Here is a 23,919-nt window from a genome sequence, read left to right on the forward strand (position 1 = left end):
GTCCCACTTCCAGTGTTACTCCCACTGCCCATGATTGGACATTACCCATTATACCTTTACCTCCTAACTCAGCCCTTGCCGTCTCTACACCCCCTTCGACACCGCCCCCCACACCCTGAACTGTTATTCCATCCCCTACCTCTGCTACCACAGACCCCCCCTATTATGTCACCTACTACGTCATCTCCACCACCTCCACCACCCTCACCACCCCCACAACCTCCCACTCACCACCATGGCACCCGATTGTCCCATAACATCATTAAGCCAAACCCGAAGTATGCCAAAGTTGCCACAGTTTCCTCTCCTTCCCGACTACCTAATACCGTTAAACAAGCTTTAATCGACCCCCTTTGGCGCAATGCTATGCAATATGAGTTTGATGCCCTTCAAAATAATCTCACATGGACCCTTGTCCCTCCCCGTTCTACCATGAATGTGATTGGATGTAAATGGATTTTTCGTATCAAATACAAACCTGATAATACGATCGACAAGTACAAGGCAGGCCTTGCTGCTAAAGGATTTCTTCAACGACCCGGGCTAGATTACTCAGACACCTTCAGTCCGGTGGTCAAACCCGCTACGGTACGCCTGCTCTTATCACTTGCTCTCACTAATGGTTGGTGTCTCCGGCAGTTAGACATCAATAATGCCTTCCTTCAAGGCACCTTGTCTGATGACGTTTACATGGCTCAGGCTCCTGGTTTCGTTAATTCTGATAACCCAACATATGTTTTCAAATTGTCCAAAGCTATTTATGGTCTTAAACAAGCCCCTCGTGCTTGGTATAGGACTCTTAAAAAAAATTTACTTGCGTCGGGTTTTATCGGTTCATTAGCTGACCCCTCTCTTTTTTTTTTTTATCTACCAATACTCACAAAATATTTCCACTGGTTTATGTGGACGACATTGTTGTAACAGGTCCTAATGCTACTCATGTCAATTCCTTTATTGCCACTTTGGCGTCAAAATTTTCACTTAAAGATTTAGGAGTTTTGTCTTATTTTTTGGGTGTCGAGGTCACTCCAAATAAACACGGTCTCCTTCTTACACAATCTAAATACATATACGATGTCCTTGATAAACATAAAATGCTTGATGCTAAGCCCTACCCTACGCATATGGCTGTTTCACCTTCATTACTCAGTACTGGTGGCTCGCCCATCGATAACTCAACTGATTATCGGGCTATCCTCGTCAGCCTCCAATATTTGTCATTCACGCGACCTGACATTGCTTTTAGCGTGAATAAATTGTCCCAGTTCATGCAAGCTCCCACGGATCAACATTGGTCTGCCCTTAAACGATTATTACGGTACCTAAATGGTACTTCTCATGTTGGCTTACAACTGTTTCGGTCTTCTCATAATCATATTCACGCCTATAGTGATGCTGATTGGGCTGGCGACAAAGACTTATTTGTTTTTACTACCGGTTATATTACTTATTTTGGACGGAATCCCCTTTCCTGGTCGTCCAAGAAACAACGAGCCTTGGCTCTTTCCTCCACTGAAGCTGAGTTTAGTGTCGTCGCTGACACTACTTCTGAGTTAGTGTGGATTCAATCGCTCCTTACTGAGCTTCGTTTCATGCTTCCGGGTCCTCCGATCAATTTTTGTGATAATTTAAGCGCTACACATTACTCGGCTAATCCTGTTTTCCACTGTCGTATGAAGCATGTCGCACTTGCTTTTCATTTTGTTCGAGAAAGGGTACAACTTGGCACTCTCTGGGTGCAACACATTTCTGGTTTCGATCAATTGGCTGATGTTCTTACCAAGCCGCTTCTCCATTCTCGTCACCGTTTTCTGCTCTCCAAGATTGGTCTTGCCTTTGGCTCGTCCATCTTGCGGGAGCGTGTTAAATATATTACCTAAATATCACCTCTTACCTTATTCTCGTTATTTCCGTCTTTTGTATATTTGATTATAGGCAGCTGTTGTATTGTCTTTCCTTAACATTGTACTTTCCTATATTCTAAAGATTTGTATCTTGGTATCTAGGTTAGGGTTAGTCCTTTGTTATTTGTATATATACCAAAATATTGTAATTGCTTTAGATATCAATACAATTTCCATTAGCATCCAATTCTCTACAGCTTGTTTAATTTTTCATCCTAAATTGTTAAAGGGATGTACTAACTTCTGAATTACGTCAGTCTCTCTCTCTCTCTCTAAATTTCCCCCTTTCTAAAAAGAACACAAAACCCTAATCCTCCTCCTTGAGCCGCCGCCTCCCCTAGGCACTCACCTCCCCCTTGATCTCTCCCTACCCGTCGCCGGAGTTAGGCTTTTTCCTCAGCCTAACTCCGGCGAATTCCCTTCCCTCTCTCTTTGTTTTTCCGTCTTCTTGTTTCTATCTTTCTCCTCTTTCTGTGACGGCCGGTGGTTCTGTTTTGGTGGTCAGTCGGCGGCGACGGTCTCCCTCCCTGTAGATCTTAATCGTCCGATCTTCCGTTCCCATGTCCTGTCGTCGAAGTCTTGCATGTAACCCATTTGTCCATTCCCCTAGATTTTTCCGGTAAGGTCTCTCTCTGTCGGTCCCGGCCTGCCGTCCCCTTGTCTTGCCACCGTCGTCCCGGTTCCCAACCCAGAGGTGATCCCCTCATTCCCCCCACCTCCGTGTTGGTTTGCTTGGTTTAGTTCTCCGTCTGTGTTGTTGAGCATAGCTCAACCGTATTTTCCTTTGGTGTCTTCTTTATGGTCGTGTTTTGGGTCAGATATGGTGATCCCCCCATTGCCCCCACCTATCGATCCCTTGTCCTTTTCCTCTAGTAGCTGTCTGGTTCTTTCTGTTTTGTTCTTGTTGTTCTTAAGGCGGTGGTCCTGGGAGTTGTCGTTTGGTAAATCGGGTATCATTGTTGTGTCTTATCCGGTGTTTTTGGGTCACTTGTGCTGTCCTCTCGGCTGGGGTTGTTTTTTGCATGCCGACGGTTCGGGGGGGGGGTGGTTGTTCTTTGGCTTTTTTGGTATCTCGTTGGTTTTGTTGGGCCGATTGTACCTGGTGTGGATTGTTTGGTGTGGCCGTGTTTTTCTGTTGTCGGAGTAAGATCATGGCAGCTTGGGATTCCCCTGTTGTGTTAGAGGCGTGTTGGGTAGGGTGGAGTCGGGGTGTTGGATGTGTTGTTGGTTGGATCGGATGTGGTGGTTTCCGCTTCTAATTGATGGTTCATCTTTTTTTATTGCTGCTGTTATTTCCTATTTTTTTCAATAATAACCTTCCTTTGTTTATGGGTGTTCTGTCCCTTAATCATCAACGAGGTTTTTAGTAGTAAGTTGTGGATGGGGTTCGACAGAGGATGTCGGCTTATGGCCTCTTTTGACTGGATGTTAGTTAATGGACTACCATTGGCCTCTCTTCTTTGTATGGTGGCTTCCTTGATGTGTTGGTCGTTTGGCCACAGGGCTCGTTTTCTAAGGTGTAGGAGTTTTATCTCCGCCGATGGCAGACTTTGTTGTCTCGCTCATCTCTTTGTCTTTCTTCGTTCTTTTTGCAAGAGCGGAAGTACACCTTGTCTTCGTCACTCTAATGCTTGCTTGCGTCGATGTATTCTGGAAGTCAAGTGTGCTTGTGAAGATGGATCGGTTGTTCGTGGCTATTCCTCCGCCCCCATCTATCCTATCATCGCAGATCTAGTTTATTTGTATGCTGTAATTTTAAGTTTAAATATTTTCTATGTATGCCTTAGGTATGGCTTTGTAGTGCTAGATTTAGTTGTCGATGTTCTGGTGCTACTTAGTCGAGTAGTTTGCATTGTCGCTGGTGGTACTTTCTAAGCTATTCTCCTTTTGTTGTCAAAAAAAAAAAATTGTTAAAGGTAGCGTTTGGGAACTCGAATTTCATTTGAAATTAAGAGTTTGAAATAATGATTCACAATCCAAATTTCGAGAGATGAATAATATGGGTACGGTGTGTCGCATTTTTTTTTATAAATCAATGGCGCAGCGGCTTGCATACAATGATGGCAACTTATTACTTAAGAAAACACAACCCAACAAATAACCCAGTAGCTACTCGATTGTGAGGGAATCATGAAATGGGGAAAGCGTAAAACCGTTACTTAAAATAGTAGTTTTACATAAAAACTGCAAAAAAAATAATAAAAATGATGACGTGACCCATTTGGAACAAGTAGTTTCAAATGGACGGCAAAGAGTAAAATAATTTAGCAAATACTCCCCATGTTCCGGTTATTTATCGTCTTATTAAATTTTTGAATGTTTCAGTCAATTTGATCTTTCACATTTAATTTGATCTAGTTGTCATCTTATAATTGGCATCTTTCCCTTTCCTTGTTCTTTGTGCCAAAACCAAAGGATAACAATTAACCGGGATGGAGGAAGTAGCACTAAAACTCTAAAAAAAATTCGATAAGAAATCATTGAACTTGTATTTTTTGACCCAAGCCAAAACAAGTAGCCATCTTGTGCGAAGATCGTGACTTTGCCTGTAGGCTGTAGCATCTTACTGGGCACTGGCACAGACCTCAAAGACAACATGGTCCGTCACAGAGGCCCAAATTTCTCTACTGACTAGTGTGAACCATAGATCGCATGTTGAAATTGCTTTTCCCTTATATTGTATTGATACGTACCAAACCTAAATATTGTGGAGTACGTCCATTAATAGTTTCTTACGAGTACATCACAAATCAAACTCCAAGTACTAAGTACGGAATATAATTTTAAGAGCGAGAGGCGCATAGTAAATAGTAATGTAGGAAATATATGACACAAATCCATTTATATGACACAAATCCAGTGGTTTTGTGCCGAATTCTTCTAAGCAGCTACCTTTAGCTTCTTAGCAATTGCAGCAAAGTACTTGCCTTGGTGGAAGGCTTGTTCAAGTTCAAGCTCTGTAGGTTGCCTTGATCCATCCCCCGCGAATGTTCCCGCACCATAAGGGGTTCCTCCTTTCACGTTGTCCATCTCAAACATGCCTGCTCCAAACGTGTATCCAACTGGCACAAAGATCATCCCGTGATGGGTAAGTTGGGTGATGGCCGTCAACCTACATTCTCATATCAAACAACTTTATATTATAAACTAAGCCACATCAATTCAAACCATGAACATAGAGCTCAAGTAACAGCCAGAAACATATCAAACCAGTAAAGTTGAAGAAAAGAACTCACGGGGTAGTCTCTTGTCCGCCACCTTGAGAGCCGGTGCTGTAAAAGATGCCGGCAGGCTTTCCTGCAAGCTGTTGAGTTCTCCACAGCCCTCCAGTGGCATCCATAAAGGCTTTAAATTGAGCGGCCATCATTCCAAATCTTGTTGGGAAGCCAAATAGGAACCCATCTCCCTCAGCCAGCTCGTTGGGTGATATAATTGGGACATCACTCTTTGGTGGCGCACTCATTTTCCCAAGCACTTCATCATTTAGTGTTTCTGGAACCTTAAGGTTTATCCATGTAATTTTTGTCAATTCATCGTTCTCTAAACTTCTTAGCTAGGAATATACTTCAAGAGGTTTGACATGGTAGATAAACCAAATTACATACCTGCCAGAGTTTTGCTTCAACACCTTCAACAGAAGATGCTCCTTTCTGTATCTCCTCTGCTAATTTCTCAACATGCCCATACATGGAATAGTAACTGCACAAGAATTATGCCCTAAGCCGAATTAAAAGTACTTGTGTCTTAAAAAGTACGGAGTAATACTTTGTAAATTCTCTTCTACTGCAATAAGCAACAAGCAACCTGGATAATCTGCCTTCTGTGCTAATCAGAATCGCACGTACTAGCCCGGGAACAAATGGGATGATTTTAGAAAATAAGGGAAGAAAATATTGCTTCAGTTCTCTAAACTTAAATTAATTCCAACTTTCTTTGGACACTTCAAACCATTCATGAAATTTCAATTGGACATCAACCAAGATTTTCATGAAATCAGACATATCAGTTAAAACCAGGAATATGCTATAATCTGTGTTACTCAGACTCGGCAGATAAGTGTCGTATCCCACGCGTATCGGAGTGTCAGACACGTGATTCTAAATTTTAAGTGACACGGGGATGCGGTCAAACAAGTGTCTTGACCGACTTTAGAGACACCGATACGACACTTCGAAATTAAAAGCTTACAAATAAATAGTAAATATAGTTTATTAATATCATTTTTTTTTACATGGGAAAGGACAAATTTATTTCAAAAGTCCAACTTTTCAGTTTTCAAATGCATGTGAGTAATTTTATGGGGAAAGAAAATAGATTAATAGATTAAATATGCACTGTCGCCTCTCTCTTCTTTTATATTTTAACATTTCCCCACATTTCTCTCTCTTCTTTAATCCTTTCCACTTTTCCCTACGTTATTTCTTCATCTTTTCTCGCTCTCTCTCCTTTATCTTCCTTGAAATACTTCTGACTATCACTGTGCAAAAGTGTTGGGAGTCGTGTCGTACTGTGCAGTATCCCAGACGTGTCAGGTGTCGTGTCTGGTGAAGTGTCGAAGCTTCTCTGGCTATCATAAGGGGACACAAAATACAGCATCAAATACACTTCAAAAGGCGTCAAATATGTACAACGTTACCACTATGTGGATTCAATAGTCAAGACTAATCGGCTGCTAATAGTATGACTAATGAAAATTGCTGTTAGGGATAAAAATTGAATTTTATCCTTTGCACGTGGCACTGTTTTATTGAGGAAAAGGGAGACAAGTCAAGGACAACGTGGCACACAACGATTGGTAAAGGGAAGGATAGATGGATCATTGAGGTGGCAAATTATGGACCGCTGGATTAAATAAAGAACAAACACAACATGGCCCAAAGGAAAGAAGCCCACACGTGAGAAAGAGTAAAAGACCCAGTCAATTAACAAACCCCTACTTTGCAGCATGTTGACCTGATATTCCGCAACAGAAGCAGAAGCAACTTTCAAACCCTAGATTTCGTCTTGAACAGCTATAAAAGCAAGGGCAAAGCAACGTACAAAGGCATTCACGAGATCATCAAGCAATAATCCACTCTAGAGAATCCATCAGCTATTGTCGATAATTATTTTGACAGCATAAACCATTGTATTTCCTTACTTGGGCATTTTTACATCGATTATAGTGCAAAGTTGGCGGGATTCCGACTCCCCCCGCGGTTGTTCCCACACCGGGTTTTCCGCGTCACCAAAAATCTCTCGTGTCACCCATTTTTGCTTGTCTTTTTCTTTCTTTATTTCATTGCACATTCAATCCTTAAATTCGTCATAATCCAATATTATCGGCCGTAGATCAATCACTATCACTCACCAATTAAATTAATAACTCGGTAAATTTTTACCAAAACAGTTTGGCGCCCACCGTGGGGCATAGTGATCACTTTCTATAGCCAAGCCTCGCAAAACCGAACCAGCCATCACAATGTCTGGAACCAGCCAGAATCCTTCCAAAGAAGAGTATGTCACCCTATCTTCCGCAGCAGAGTTACTTCGCATCTCGCAGACTCACAGTGCATCCCCGCATCCAAACCAAATGATCCTCGCCAAGATGTCGACCGAGCCATGCCCCACCTCGAAACCACCGCAGATTCCCAAGGCAACAGTGCATCCAAATACCCAAATCCAAAGAGAGAGCGCCCCAAAGCAGAGGAGGCGAAACAAAGATTCGAAGCCCGACCCAGAAAGTTCAGCGCAGAAGTTCTCCGGCGAGGGTCTCCGCCGCTTGATCCGACGCAGGTGATGATTCGGGGGATGGACATTCGCGTCGGCCGTTGAAGATCCGAGGAAAGACAACCGAGTATGATGGCTCAAATCGTGACGGCAGTCCCAAACCAAAGATCAAGCATCGAGACTCAGCTAGAACGGCGGTGGAGGATCGGGTCGTCCAATCCCATCGAACTAGTTACCAGTGGATCTTGCAGGAGTGGCGCCTAGCGAACCAATCGAGCCAAGAGGATTGGGATGTTTGTCATTTGATAATCCACCTAGTCTGCGGCAGCAGACAACAATGTAACGCTTTATTTAGCACCCCTTCGGATCGACCTTCCACCTTTTTCGGTACCCCGCACACCGAGACACCAGGATGGCGGCCTGGACTGTCTCCAACACAAAGAATTCCATCCTGCAGCCCGGTTCACTAGTGGAGCCTGGATCGGAGGAGTACAAACAGACACCAGGATGGCACTGGATCCATAATCGATGCGGCAAGGTAAGAACTGACCACCTAGCATCGTGCCAATTTTCCGGAGCACCCGGCAAGGAGGTACACCGCCTTTGGTTCCTTCCTTTGTTTCTAACCCTCTTGCAGAGAGAGCGGGTAATTCCCTGGAGCAAAGAATACCAGGAGCCGAGGGAACTAATGTATAGGATACCGGCGTAGAGTCCGTCCGTTGGAGAAAGCGACCAAAGATAGCTACGCAGACTCACCTTTCGTGGATGACATAGCTCTAATCGGTGTTCCTAAAGGATGTGTGCCGCCAGCTATGACACTCTATGACGGGGACCTCGGATCCACTTGACCATATCAACCACTACAAGCGTAAAATGATGGTGATAACCGCAATCGGATCTCTAAAGGAAGTTTGCATGTGCAAAGGTTTTGGATCAACACATCGGGGAGCGACCTGCGCAGTGGTTCGTCTTGATTACCGAACAAGAGCATATCCAGCCTTCGCCGACTGGTCAATGCCTTCAACCAGTTTTGCCGGCAGCAGAAAGCCGAGAAGCGCATCGGCGACCTCACCTACCGTGGTGCAAGGATTTGAGGAATCCACCCGTGATTTCTTGAACCGGTTCAACAAAGAAAAGGTGTCAATTCCGAGGTGCGATATAGCAACCGCTATACAAGCCTTCCGCCGAGGGCTGCACCAGGACTCACAGTTATACAAGGAGTTAACCATGCATCCATGCACTACCTTTGAGGAGGTGCAGTCGAAGGCAATCGCTGTCATGAGAGGCCGGGAGGAAGACGCTGCACCTGTGAGAAGCACTTACGATTCAGACCCAGTATCCAGAAAGGCTCCTACAGAGAAAAAAAGCGAAAGATCCAAACCCTACAGCAGGAACGTGAATAAAATTTCTGGCGGCACAGAAGGAAAGTCAGAAGCAGATCTGCCTCCGAAAGTAAGTGAGTATGGCTTCACTACCAATCTTGCAGGATTATTCAAAGCCTTGAAGGAGCTAGGACGCAGAGTCAGATGGCCAAAACTTCCAGAAGGAAACCCCAGCAGCAGAGACACAGGCAAAAAGTGTGAATTCCACTAAAAGAACACTCACAACACCGATGAATGCCACTCCCTCAGAAAGGAAGTCAAATTCCACTACGACCAAGGAAACCTGGATCACCTCCTCCCCAGAAACACAACGAGAGTAAATTCAGCGGATCAGGTTCTGCCCTCTCCTCCTCCCCTTTGCTCTAGAATTGTGAATGTCATTACAGGTGGATCGGAGTTGTGTGGGCTGACTTACTCGGCAGCTAAGAGGCACGCAGCCAGGGCTAAAGGAGACAGACTTAAAGCTCTGCAGGTTAACCATCGAACCGCCGTCGTCACCTTCGACGAAACAGACGCAGGATCTACTCCAAAAAGCACCACGACGCTCTAATCATCACGCTTCCCATAGGAAATTGCAAGGTAAAGAAGATCCTGGTGGATCTTTGGAAGCTCCGTCAACTTGATCATGATGGAAACACTCAAAGGAATGGGATTCACCGAAAAAGATCTAGCAAAGAAGGCGGTTCCTTGGTTGGTTTCAGTGGCGAAACAAAGCACTCCTTAGGAGAAATCATCATCCCAACCTACGCCGGAGGCATAAACAAACAGGTAAGATATTTGGTTATTGATGGGCCCTCTACTTACAATGTAATCCTTGGCAGGCCCTGGATCCACGAGATGAAAGCAATTCCCTCGACGTACCACCAATGCCTGAAGTTTCCAACACCTTGGGGGGTGCAAGAAATACGTGGGGACCAGGAAGAAGCTAAGGATTGCTACAAGGTGGCTCTGAAGCCAACAACAGGTGCACCCGCATAGCAATTCTGAGCCAGTAGCGCATCCGGGACGAGTACATTGAACCTCGAGTAACTAGACGAAGTCATCCCGGATTCGCCGCACCCGTGAGCGAATCGTTCTCATTGGATCCGAATGTAGAGGTAAGATTCGTGAAGAACTCGTTCGGTTGTTGAGAACTAACATAGATTGCTTTGCTTGGTCACACGACGACATGATAGGGATAGACCCAAATGTGATAACTCACAAGCTAAGTGTGGATCCAAGCTATAAACCCGCAAAGAGTAAAAGAAGAAAGTTTGCTTCGAAAGAAACCAGGTCATAAATCAAGAGGTAGACAACCTGCTCGCTGCTGGAAAGATCCGTGAAGTAAAATACCCAGAGTGGTTGTCTAATGTGGTAGTAGTCCCAAAGAAGAATGGCAAGTGGAGGGTCTGCGTCGATTTCACGGACTTAAACAAAGCTTGCCCAAAGGATCCCTTCCCTCTACCACACATAGACGCCATGGTAGATGCTACCGCAGCCACGAGATGCCGACATTCCTGGATGCCTGGAGCGGATATAACCGAGATAAAGATGCATCCCAGTGACCAGGAAAAGACAAAGATTCGATCCGAGAGAGGTATCTATTGTTATAATGTCATGCCTTTTGACCTGAAAAATGCAGGATCCACCTATCGAGGTCGGTAAACATGATGTTTAAAGAACAAATAGGCAAAACTATGGAAGTGTATATAGACGATATGGTCGTCAAATCGAAGCAAGCTTCACAAAGACCACCAAAGACTGGAAGAAACTTTCAATACCCTCAGGAAGTACCAAATGAAGCTGAATCCTACGAAGTGCACCTTCGGAGTATCCAGTGGAAAGTTCTTAGGGTACATGGTGACCCAGAGAGGAATAGAGGCCAAAGACCGAGCAAATAAGAGCAATCCCGCACTGGAGTCACCGCAGAAACCAAAAGACGTCCAGCGCACTGATGGAAGAGTGGCGGCCTTAAACCGATTCATATCCGATCCTCGGACAGATGCAGTTATTCTATGATATACTCGGGAAAAGCCAAAAATTTGAATGGACGGACGACCACGAAAAAGCATTTCAGAGTCGAAACATTATCTCAAAGACCCGCCTCTCCCGTCGAAACCGAGCCGGAGAGCCACTGCCTATATATCTCGATCCATGTATGAAGCACGATCGGTGCGGTGCTAGTGCGAGAGCGGGAAGGATCACAAGATCCGGTATACTACATCGTAAGTCTCGCTTTCAGCAGAGACCAGGTACACATCACTAGAAAAACTTGTCCTTGCACTCGCCATCGCATCCTATAAATGCGTCCTTACTTTGAATCTCATACAATTTCGTGGTAACTAATTATCCTCTTAAAACTATCATGAGAAAACCAGAATTGTCAGGACGAATGGCTAAATGGTCCGTGCACTTGAGCGGATACGATTTGAAGTTTGAACCCGTACATGACCATAAAGTCTCGTGCTCGCGGACTTTGTGTCCGACTTTCGCCAAAGACTCCGGACCCGGGCCGAACAGACATCCCGAACGGAAGAAGACAAAGGAGAACAGGTGTGGGAGTTACATGTGGACGGAGCCTCAAATGCCAAAGGAGCAGGAGTAGGGCTGGTCCTCAAATCACCCCAAGGAGACCTCATAGTCCAGGCCGTACGATGTGAATTCAAAGCCACAAACAACGGCGAATACGAGGCACTAATCCCGGGTCCGAAGGCGGCTCGGATCTCAAAATCGACACCTTCAGGTTTGCGGTGATTCTAAGCTTATAGTTAACCATGTGAATGATCGCTATGAGGCCGGGGACCCCAGGATGATGGCATACTTAGATGTAGCAAAAGAGCTGAAAGTCAAATTTGTCACATTCAACATCAAGCAAATCCCCGGGGGAGCGAGGAGCACGAATGCGTAGACGCACTAGCCACCCCGGGGGCAACCTTCAAAACAGAACTGTCTCCACGATACCAATTGTCCACGTCCGGAGCCAAAGAACACTAAAATCTCAGCAGAAGCGAGCAGAAAAAGTGTGCAAAGACCAAGCAGTGAAGAAAGTACCCCAGATCGGAGGAAGCCCTACCGGATCGGTTGAGAATGACATCCTACCAGCAGATAAAAAGGAGGTAAGGGGCTTTAAAATGAAAGCATCCAGATTCCTACTAATCGATAATGTTCTTTTCAGAAAATCCCACGCTGGACCCTACCTCAGATGCCTGGATCGGGAAGAGTCTCAGTCGCTTTTGCATGCTATCCACAAAGTGGAGAATGTGGAAACCATGCGGGGCGAAGCTTTGTCCAACAAGGCACCGAGGCAAGGATACTTCGGCCCACAATGCGCAAAGATGCCATGGAATTCGCAAAAAGATGCGACGCTTGCCAGAGGCACGCTCATGTTAGTCACCGGCCAACAGAGCCTCGCACCAGGTTATCTCACCATGGCCTTTCATGAAATGGGAATGGACATCGTGGGACCATTACCCGAGCACCAGGAAACAAAGTCTACATGCTCGCCATGACGGACTACTTCTCCAAATGGATAGAAGCAGAATCATCCTCCCAGGTTACAGAAACCCAGGTGATATCTTTCATTAAACGCAATATCATATATGCGAGGTTTGGCATTCCATCCGAAATTATATGTGATAATGGGTCCCAATTCATTGGAAATAAGATCAAGCTTTTTGTGCTAGGTGGAATATCTCGTTACGTAAATCTACTCCCAGGAACCCCCAATCCAACGGACAAGTGAATCCAAAGAATAAGATTATCATTGAAAACCGAAAAAGAAACTAGAGGAGATTGGGGGCAAATGGGGGAAGAGCTATCTCCGGTTCTCTCGGGCCGACAGAACCACACCAAAGGTTGCAACAGGCAAACCCCTTCACTGGTGTTCGGAGTGAAGCGATCATCCCATCTCAAGTCGTGGTCCCAACCACGATATGGATGCATCACGAAGATCGGAACCGGTGGAAATGGCAAGCACTGGACACGATAGATGAACTCGAGAACCGGCGCCCGGATCGGGATGGCTTCCTACCGACAGATCGTGGCTAAAAGCTACAACAAGAACGTAAAAGTAAGAACCCTGCAGGTGGGAGATCTGGTCCTAAGGAAAGTCTTCCAGAATACCAAGAACCAAAGAAGGGGAAATTTGCTTACAACCGGGAGGGGCCATACCAAGTAGAAAGCACAGTTGGAAATGGAGCCTACCGACTCATGACTATGGAAGGGCAAATGGTTCCCAGATCCTGGAATATCACCCACTTGAAAAAATATTTTATTTAAAGCCACCAGCAAGGTCAGCAACCGGGTACTCAGCCTACCAGATACAGCCCAGCCAGGTTCTAGACATTGCCTTACATGTTTTTTCGGCTCGAAAGATATTTTTCTCGCTTCTAAAATATTTCTCGCTCGTAAAATACTTTTCTCGCTTCTAAAATATCTTTCTATTTTTTATATTTCCCCGGGTCTAGATATCTCCCGAGTCCGAATGTTTTACGGCTCTAAAAACGTTATTTTTGAAATCCAAAGCATTTTCGGTTCTAAAACCTTGCCCATATCTTTTTCTCTAACATTTTTTCTAACATGCTTTAAATTGCAAAACCAACATTTTTTCAAGTAAGCCAAGGAAATAAAATGCAAAACTAATCGCGCAGAGCTTGTATTTACTACGAAGGCGTGTGTCCGTGGCTAAGCACGTACAACCGGGACAACCAGCCTCCCGCGATGCATTAGCACCCACGCAAGCCTGGCTCCTCTGGACGAGTGGGCATACTAGACCCCTTAGCCAGCAATCTATCAGCGATGGCCAAACAAACGACGTGCATGCACAAATCAAAGCACCGGAAACGGTACGACACAAAAAGATAACTAAGTAGGAAATACTTAAGTCATAAAGCAAAGTACGCCCGGCACCGTAACTGCACCATAAGTACATAAAATGTTCAAAATAAAGATGTTATGCCCCGTAGGGCCAAAAACTAACTAAGCATAGCACAAGTTTTTTAGGTGCAGAGAAATACTAATCTACGACAATGTGCTCCATAGCGTCAGAAGCAGTTGTCTGAGCATCAGGAGCAGGGGAGTTCACCTCTTCCTCAAAGACCAGGATCATCCAGAATGCACTGTGCTCCACCAAGCCAGACAAAGACGTCCGATTCGCACCATCCGGAAAAGTAGCAGCAAGCCTCCCCTCTTGACTCCTAAATCCCGGTGCCGAATGCTCCCCTTCCGGAACATCTTTATACGGTCAATCTTTGTTTCCAAAGCAAAGATAAGACAAGGCATCCACCAGAGTCCTTTTCAACTCCTGCACCTCAGAAACCCTCTCCTCCTGAATCTGGGCAGCACGGTTTTCTGCATCAGAAGCACGTTTCTCCACCTCTGAAGTGAGCCTTTCAGCATCAGCAGCCCTCTCCTTAGCATCAGCAGCCTCTTTCTTGGCATCAGCAGCCTCCTTCTCAGCATCAGCAGCTTTGTCAGGAGACAAGGGCAAGGGGCACAAACCTGCACAAAAAACCAAGTAAGGAAATATGAGCATCAAGGAAAATACACAAGAATAAAGGCATGCAAGTACCGTCTGTTGATCGCCAAACACTGACAATATAGTCAGTCGGAGCAGGAAGGGTGTCAATTTTCACGAAAATAAAGCGGGAGAACCACTTGCTGTCATCCGGCGTCACGGGAAAGATGATGCAATTCTTCTCCCCGTCTCGAACCCGAATGGTCACTTGACCCCGAGCAAGGGACCTAACCGAGAACAAGTGTGCAAGGTCCGAGAGACCAATCTCGTAACCAAAACGGTTATTCATGGCATCAATCGCAAGCAAGATCCGCCAAGTGTATGGGGCCACTTGGCAAATGGCCAGCTGATTCAAATTCAGATACTCTTGAACCAAGGGGGGGAAAGGAAATCGCAGACCCAGACGAAAGGCGTACTCATACAAGCAAATCCACCCTTCCCTCACTGAGTCTGCCTTCTGGCCGAGAGTCGGAATGTGGAACACCACATCATCAGAGAAACCAAAGGTTTTCTTGATGTGATCAAGATCCTCAGAGGTAAAATCGGAATCACAAGAGTGTTTGTCGGAAAGGACGCCGCCGGAGAGAAAGTCGTCAGACGGCATCACCGGATCCGAAGTCGAAGAAACGGATTTTTGTGACATTATGTGCAAAGAAATGAAAGAAACGAGTGGGAAATAAAATACCTGAAGAGTAGCAGCCGGCAGAAAGGTGGGTTTAAGAGCAAAGAAGATGAAGATGATTGATAGTGATGGGAAGGTGAGAAAATAGAGGGAGGGAGGATACCGAGGGAGTTAAATAAAGGAGAGTTTGAGGGCAAGTGGGAGTTAATGGGCGGTTGAGAGACATTAAGTGGAGGAAGTTGAAGAAGCCAAGGTAACTGCTAGAACTTCATCAGTTTTCAGCATCGCAACTGAAATTCCCGCCTAAAAAGTATTTGAGACGGAAATTTGGGGGCAATTGTTAGGGATAAAAATTGAATTTTATCCTTTGCACGTGGCACTGTTTTACTGAGGAAAAGGGAGACGAGTCAAGGACAACGTGGCACACAACGATTGGTAAAGGGAAGGATAGATGGATCATTGAGGTGGCAAATTATGGACCGCTGGATTAAATAAAGAACAAACACAACATGGCCCAAAGGAAAGAAGCCCACACGTGAGAAAGAGTAAAAGACCCAGTCAATTAACAAACCCCTACTTTGCAGCATGTTGACCTGATATTCCGCAACAGAAGCAGAAGCAACTTTCAAACCCTAGATTTCGTCTTGAACAGCTATAAAAGCAAGGGCAAAGCAACGTACAAAGGCATTCACGAGATCATCAAGCAATAATCCACTCTAGAGAATCCATCAGCTATTGTCGATAATTATTTTGACAGCATAAACCATTGTATTTCCTTACTTGGGCATTTTTACATCGATTATAGTGCAAAGTTGGCGGGATTCCGACTCCCCCCGCGGTTGTTCCCACACCGGGTTTTCCGCGTCACCAAAAATCTCTCGTGTCACCCATTTTTGCTTGTCTTTTTCTTTCTTTATTTCATTGCACATTCAATCCTTAAATTACATTAATCAGTTGCTGCTCACCATACTCAACAGTGTCACAAACGATCCACCACTTTATGATCTAAGAAAGACACATATGTTGCTTATGCTTCAGCCTAATTGAATGGCTTTTTTTTTTACAAAATATTTTCTCCGTCTCAATCATTTGTTTACTCTTTTTATTCTTTGTGAGGTATATTTTAATCAAAGGAAAACAATGATTGAAACGGAGAGAGTATAGTTTATTACCATCTTCTCTGAGAGAGCATACTTTTGATGCGGATATACCCTTATACTAGAGAGTATGCTGAAATAAATACTAGAACTGTAAAAATCACTAGCTCAAGAGCATGATGTTGATTTTTCAGTATTATTATCGGTTTGGTTAGACATCAATTCGGAGAAAGAAACATACGACGAAACCTCCCAACTTTTAAACATTCACAACAAATAGAAGGCAAGAAACTGTCCATGAAGTCAAAAGTAATAACAGGATGATAACAAAAATTTCCTGCCTCTCCATTATATGTATGATGTGGCATCAATTCATTCAGAGTTCTAGTCTCTAAACTAACACTGTGATTGGACAGAAAGAGGACACGTAATATGCCAATCATCCACAATTTCAATTATATTACTAGTAAAAGTTTAATATCAAAGTCAAAAGAGGACAATATAAACAAGATGGAGGTGGAGCGAGGTTATACTATGCCAATCATCCACAATTTCAATTAGAACACATTACTCTATCAGCTAACGGCAAAATCTCGAAGAATTGTGTTCGAGATTCAGGAATCTAAATCTGCAACTCCTAAAACTTGCAATAAAGGAAAAGAACCAGTGGCGGACCTAGGAATTTAGTGTCGGGGGCACTAAAATTTTTTTGACGCGTTATTTATGCGTGTTTAAGACAAATTTTTTATATTTTGAATTTTTTTTTTCCTAAATTAGCTACTCCCTCCATCCTGGTCATTTGTTGTCCTATTCCATTTGGAGTTCTCAGTTAATGATTGTCCTTTTTATTTTAAAAATGAACTTAATGAGCAATTTGATATTTCAACCTTAATTTGGTCAACTTGTTATCTTATAATTAGACCCTTTCTCTTTCCTTGATCTTTGTGCCAAAATTAAAGGACAACAATTGACCTAGACGACGGATGAAGTATTATATAAGTAAAAGAATGAAAAAAAAAAAAATTTGTCCTATAGATATGTTTTTTCAAAAAAATAATGTTTTCTCTAAAATACGTTAAATTCTAAATATATGTAAAAATAATCTCTTATTTATAGAATATAATAGACTTTAATACTAAATTTAACAACAAATGTAAGTGGTTCAGTGGTTTAAGACTTCGTAAGTCATCCAAAGGTCTGTGGTTCGAACCCTACATCAAGCAATTTTTTCACATATATTTGAAATAGCAGATAAATTACATGGGCTACGGCCCAAAAAAAAAACACAAACTTGTGTGTTGTTAGCAGGAATCGAACCACATATCCCTTGGATAATAGTCCAGGGTACTACCAATTATGCCATGACAACTCTTTGTCTTGTTTAGATACTTAAAAATATTTATTTCCGAAATGTCTTGGGGTGCACCTGCCCCCCCGGGCCCCCCTGGGTCAGCCCCTGAAAAGAACAGTGTTTATTTCAGAAGAAAAAAGAATGTCTGACTTGACTATTGTTCTAAACTTGTATATAAAAAATTAAATTTAGTATCACCCAGTGGCACCCTATCATTGTCCAAATGGAGATTGAGATAGAGCCACCCGGTGTAGTAACCACAAGACTCTAGTAGGAGGACTGAGGAGTAATCCAAGTACCCAAAAATTAACACATAAATCAAGGAATTAACCCAAAAATCTCTTTAAAATACCGAAATAATAGTATTCCGTACATGGTAAAGTTCAATTACAAATTAAATTTAATACTCCCTTCATCCCAATCATTTGTTTGCTTTTTTCTTAGTCTTTGTGGGGACAATTTTAATCAAAGGCAAACAAATGATTGAGATGGAGGGAGTTCGCTTATTGGTCGTGAAATTGCCAACAAGCTGTTATGATCAATAATCAAAACCCAATTGATACTTGAAAATTGAAAAAAATAAAATCAAACTAAGAAACTGAACAAGTAATTAATACTTCCCCGTAACATTTTTTTAGTGAATCTATACGTTTTTCAAAATATGTGATCGGATTTTTAAAAAAATGCATACGATCAAATGAAATAGGTGAAGGAGTGAAGTATGAAGTAAAGGAGAGGGCTTACACAATGTAAACTTTGGTAGCCATTTCAGAGAGATTTTGAATTTGTTGTGTTGAATTAACGTTAGAATGAAGTTAGCAAAAGAATTGTACTTGTGCCAGAAAAGCTTAGAAAGTGGCAAATAAATACTCCATAAATGTTGATTTTGTATGTACCAAAAATAAATAAATGTTGATTGGTGCATAAAAATGATTTGTGATTTTGTTTCCTATTAGTACTCCAGACTCCAGAATCTCTTAGATTGGCCAGGAAACAGTGTACTGTACTTCTGTACTCACCTACTTCAGCCGTCTTTTAACCTCGTATATTTTCCTATTTCTTTTCCTTTTTTTAGGGTCCCCATAATGCCACGACCATTATGTATGGAGCCATTGGATTTATATGGTACTTCCCTATTATACCCTTTTGCACTTCAAGTAACCTAAACAAAGTTAGGGGCATTATAGTCCAAATCACAACAAATCCAGTGGAGCAGTTTATTGGTCCCGTGGAAATAGGGCTACCCTTTTTTTTAGGGCTTTTTGATAAGTACTACCTTTGTATTACCTTGTTTTAAAAACTACTACCAAAATAATTTTCGCTTAAAAACTACTACCAATAAGTTTGATTTTTTTTAAAAACACTACCAAATCTCATCCAAACCCAATAAAACACAATCTCAACCATTTATTTTTGAATTTTCATCATAAGTTGTTAATTTTATCCCTTAAACTAGTTAATTTGATGAATTTTAAGCAACTTTTTTTACCTTAATTACGTTAGATAGGTGAATTAGATGAAACTAATTTAAACTGATTTTGCTCCAAAATGATTGGCAAACGGCAGTATTGGTAGTGTTAAAGGGATAAAGCTTACAACTTAAGATGGAAATTCAAAAATAAATGGTTAAAATTGTATTTTATTGGGTTTGGATGAGATTTGGTATTGTGTTTAAAAAAAATTAAACTTACAGGTAATAGTTTTTAAACGAAAATTATTTTGGTAGTAGTTCTTAAAACCATGTAATACAAAGGTAGTAGTTATCAAAAAAACCTTTTTTTTATTGTCAAACCAAGTCACCAATAATGTGTGTGTGTGAAATTCTTCAATCATTAATCCTCCACCACTTTTTTTTTTCTTTTATTAGGTAAAAAAACTAGGTTGATCATCTAGGATAGGACCAACCTATCTCATCCTTTCCAATGAGGGAGGTAAGTTGAAGCCACCGGCTATCAAACCACCTCGAAAGAGTTGGACATGAATGTCCAATAGAAGCCATGAAGTCAGCAACCTTGTTGGCTTCACGAAAGCAATGTTTAATTATCACTTCATCGAAAAATTAAGGTCTAATTTCACATCCTTGATAATACTAGAAATTTCCCAAGAAATTTGCCAAGTACCTCGAATCGAGTTAATAACACATAAATTATCACCCTCCACAATTAACTTTGAGATTCCTAAGTATTTAGCTGCTAAAATACCTTCTTTTATAGCGAAAGCTTCCGCAACTAGGATACTGTTGGATCCGCATTTTTTTGCTCCCAGCAAAACGACTTTACCATTATGATCTCTTACAGAATATCCTAAAGCAGCTTTATTACCTTCTATTCTCGATCCGTCAAAATTTAGCTTTAGGAAACCGTTTCTAGGTTTTTCCCACCAAATTTCTTCCTTACTAGAGTTGTTTCTAGCTGACTCTTCTATCTCAGGATTGTTGAGATCCTTAAATCTAGTCACACTCCAGGTCTTAGTGCTCCTCCACCACTTTCTTCTTATATTCCTCTCTCTTACCCGATTAAATATAAACTTCATGTACTTTTAGCTAGAAAAATAATGATTGGTTATTTGAGCGCAAAGTTATTTAAATGTTAGATATCTTTCACCAAAAATCCCGATTAAATATACGGTTTAAAATATTTTATTTTCGATCTTTTTTTTAAAAAATATGTACTCCCCTATAAGTCTATAACAGTAATTTGTTTAATTTTCTTAAGGTGTTGTTCGGTTACCCTTTGTAAATTGTGAAATTCTAGATGATGGAAACGATTGGAATATCATTCATATTCAGCAAGGGCAACATATGTTACATATATACTACAACTGCAAGGTCGTAATCTTTTATCCTCCTAGCTTATTTCCTAATGAAGCATATATATTACCTAAGATACATCAAATTATATACAAGGAATAATATGTAATATCAGAAGGATATTATTCTTACACTCCTCCTCAAGTTGGAGCACTTGGTAAATCGAGTCCCAACTTGAAAAGTAAATGGTCATACATCTCACCTTCAAGCGCCTTAGTAAATAGGGCTGCTATATGCTCTTTACTCCGAATATGAAACGTATTGATGATGTTCGAAACCAAATGTTGGCGAACAAAGTGAAAATCTATCTCAATAGGCTTCGTTCGATCATGGATAACCGGGTTCTTTGCTATATGTATTGCAGCCTAGTTATCGCAATACAAATGCATTGGTTTTACGTGAAAAATTCCCAACGATGCAAGGAAGGCTTTTATCCATATCAATTCACTAGTAGCCGCTCCCATTGCTCGGTATTCGGCTTCGGCTGTCGATTTTGCAATGGTCATTTTCTTTTTCGCCCACCACGAGATTGGTGATCCTCCTAGCGAGACAAAATACCCACTCAGGGACCTTCTAGTCAATGGACAACTAGCATAGTCCGAATCTGAATATCCTCTAACCTGCAAATCTGATTTTTTTTCAATGTAATACCTTTACTTGGATTCCGCTTGACAAAACGAACTACTCTCAAAGCCGCTTCCTAATGTTATTTTCTTGGCTCATTCACAAATTGCGATAATATATGGACTGCATAAACGAGGTCGGGCCTAGTGACAGTTAAGTACACCAACCTTCCAACTAATCTACGATACTTCATAATGTCTTTCAACACGTACCCCTTCGCCAAAACCAAATTGTGTCGTTGTTGAATATGTGTGTAAGCTGTCTTTGCCCCTTCCATTCCAGTTTCTTCGACAATGCTCATTGCGTATTTTCGTTGATTGAGGAACAGCCCATCTACTCCGTGTGCCACTTCTATTCCCAAGAAATACTTGAGTCGCCCCATGTCTTTGATGCCAAAGCTCATGTCGAGAAATGCTTTGAAAGCCGCACAAGCTTTCTTATCGTTGCCAACTACTTTCATATCATCTACATATACCAACACTCCAATGAGTATTCCATTCCGATTAAATGTGAACAATGAGTAGTCGGCCAACACCGTAATTCTTCATCGACACGATCAACTTTGCAAACCGATTTCGGGATGCTTGTTTCAGTCCACAAATCGCACACGTTATTTTCTCATTTTCTTTCGAATCCTTGCGGATTTTCATGTACACTTCTTCATCGAGATCTCCATGTAAAACGCATTATTCACGTCCAATTGCTCAATAAACCAACCCTTGATAACCGCAACTGCTAGCGTACACCGTACACTAGTCATTTTTGCCACCGGCGCATAGGTTTCGAGAAAGTCTATCCCTTCTACTTGAGTAAACCCTTGCGCTACAAGTCTCGCTTTATATCTCTCCACGGTTCCTTTGGCTTGATATTTAATTTGTAAAACCATTTACATCCAATGGGTTTCTTCCCTTCGGGTAATGTAACTATTCTCCAAGTTCCATTCTTTTCCAATGCATCGATTTCCTTGCTCATCGCTTCTCGCCATAATTGATTTTTCGCAGCCTCATGATAATAATTGGGCTCTCGGTTTTCATCAATTTTCGCCAACAATGCCCTGTGAGATGGTGAAAAACAATCGGTAATAACATAATTGATTAGTTGGTAACGCGTACCTGATTTCGAGGATTTCGTTTGTGCGTGATGTGCATCGATAATAGGGGTAATTATCCTCCTTGATTTGCAATAATAATTTTTTTTCCATATTGGCTCGAACTTCTCTCGAGCTCCTCTCCCAAGTCTTTCCTCATTTGGTATTTCATTTATTTGTTCTTCCCTCATTACTTCGTTAATCTCCAACTCATCATTACCCACTTCATTTTCATTTGGTGTATTGTCCATGGAATTTCCCGACACACGAGTATAATCAATGTCCACTTCAGCCTCGACACATAGTTCTTCTGGTTCATCACTCCCCCTCACAACTTGGGGTATATAATCGTATGCACTAGAATCGAACACATTCCATCCCTTTTTTCCATCATCGTATGCACTAGTATCATCAATATCCCCTTCGAGTATGCTCGTAAAAAATTACATCTCGTGACACAAAAACTCGTTTTTTCTTTTAAATCGTACACCTTTCATCCCTTTTTGCTATGAGGGTAACCGATAAAAATACACCATTTCCCCCGTTCCCCAAATTTGTCTCGTGATTTGTCTTTATTATGGATATAACATAGACATCCTAAGATTTTCAAATTATCGAGTATGGGTTTTTTATGATATAGAATTTCATACAGTGTCTTCCAGTCTAGCAAAGCTGTAGGTGTCCGATTAATTAAATATGTTGCAGTCAATATGCACTTCACCCCAAAAATGGATAGGTAACCCCCCCCCCCCCCCCCTCCGAAAAAGTAATGCCCATGCTTTTACAAGTATATGATTGTGTTTTCTCTCGACCTGACCATTTTGTTGTGGTGTATCAACATTGTTAGTTTGAAATAAAGTTCCATTTTCTTAACAATAATGCTGCATCGGTCCAGATAACAATTACGTACGGTTACCACTCTGAATTATTTTAACACAGGTTTTGAATTGTGTTTTGACCATTTGACAAAACATTTTCATTAATAAGGGAGAAAGCTAGTTGAGCTCCGTCGTGGCTTCAGCAACGTCGTAAAATTCGGCCTCGGTTAAAGAGAGAACAAGAGCACGCGGTTTCCATGAAGTCCAAGAAATAGGATTTCGGCCTAGGTAGGTATTAAAACTGTTGGTGGAGAGAGCATGATGTCACCAGCCCAATCTGCATCATAATAAGCATGAAGACAGAGCGGCATGTGACGAAAAAGTTGAAGACCGACATGAAGCGTAACACCAACGTAATGCATCAACCTCTTGACAACGAGCCAGTGAAGATAAGTTTGGGCCCATATAAACAGAGAAAGCATGTTGACGGAATAAGCAATATCTAGACGAGTGATAGACAAGTATTGTAAGGTTTCGACAAGGGACCTATATCCGGTTGGGTTGCAGTAAGGGGACCCGTCTGATTTGGTTTGAGACGGTGAGGTCTCCATCATAGATAATGAGGGATTGGCTTCGACCATATTAAACTTTATTAAAATATCATAAAACTACTTAGTTTGGGTGAGGCGTAAACCATTAGAGTTTGGCAACACCAAAAAAATAGGATAACGCTCCAAGGTCTTTTAAAGAAAGTGTTTGAATAAATTTTTCAGTAAAAGACAGGCCGGAATCATGATAATTTATCATCGACATATAAAAGTAAATAAATTGTTGAAGGAGATTTATTGAAAATAAATAAAGAGGAGTCGGAAAGAGAGTTTTGGAAACCAAAAGACAACAAAACATGATTTTAAAGTGTTATATAAGGCGCGAAGAGCCTGTTTCAAACCGTAATTAGCTTTTGATAATTTGCAAATATAAGTAGGATGATTGAGATCAGTGAAAGTAAGAATTGTTGCATA

The 23,919-nt window shown here is 42.0% G+C and overlaps 1 protein-coding gene across 1 annotated transcript; it reads right to left on the minus strand.

Moving 5' to 3' along the window:
* Window positions 1-4,555: 4,555 nt before the first annotated feature.
* Window positions 4,556-18,477, minus strand: LOC141642653 (putative NAD(P)H dehydrogenase (quinone) FQR1-like 1). Its single transcript, XM_074451510.1, has 4 exons — window positions 18,304-18,477; window positions 5,510-5,603; window positions 5,141-5,403; window positions 4,556-5,016 (listed from the first exon to the last, which is right to left on the minus strand). Exons 1-4 carry the CDS (start codon window positions 18,324-18,326, stop codon window positions 4,785-4,787), a joined length of 612 nt encoding a protein of 203 aa, XP_074307611.1. The 5' UTR covers window positions 18,327-18,477; the 3' UTR covers window positions 4,556-4,784.
* Window positions 18,478-23,919: the final 5,442 nt, after the last annotated feature.

The sequence above is a fragment of the Silene latifolia genome, chromosome 2 (genome assembly GCF_048544455.1).
Source record: "Silene latifolia isolate original U9 population chromosome 2, ASM4854445v1, whole genome shotgun sequence".
NCBI classification, from domain to species: Eukaryota; Viridiplantae; Streptophyta; class Magnoliopsida; order Caryophyllales; family Caryophyllaceae; genus Silene; species Silene latifolia.

Coding starts and splice junctions, on each gene's coding strand:
- LOC141642653 (XM_074451510.1), bottom strand. CDS start 18,326: ATGGCTACCAAAGTTTACATTGT. Junction 5,404..5,509: donor TTGAAGCAAAACTCTGGCAG/GTATGTAATTTG, acceptor ATAAACCTTAAG/GTTCCAGAAACACTAAATGA. Junction 5,017..5,140: donor GGCGGACAAGAGACTACCCC/GTGAGTTCTTTT, acceptor ATGAGAATGTAG/GTTGACGGCCATCACCCAAC.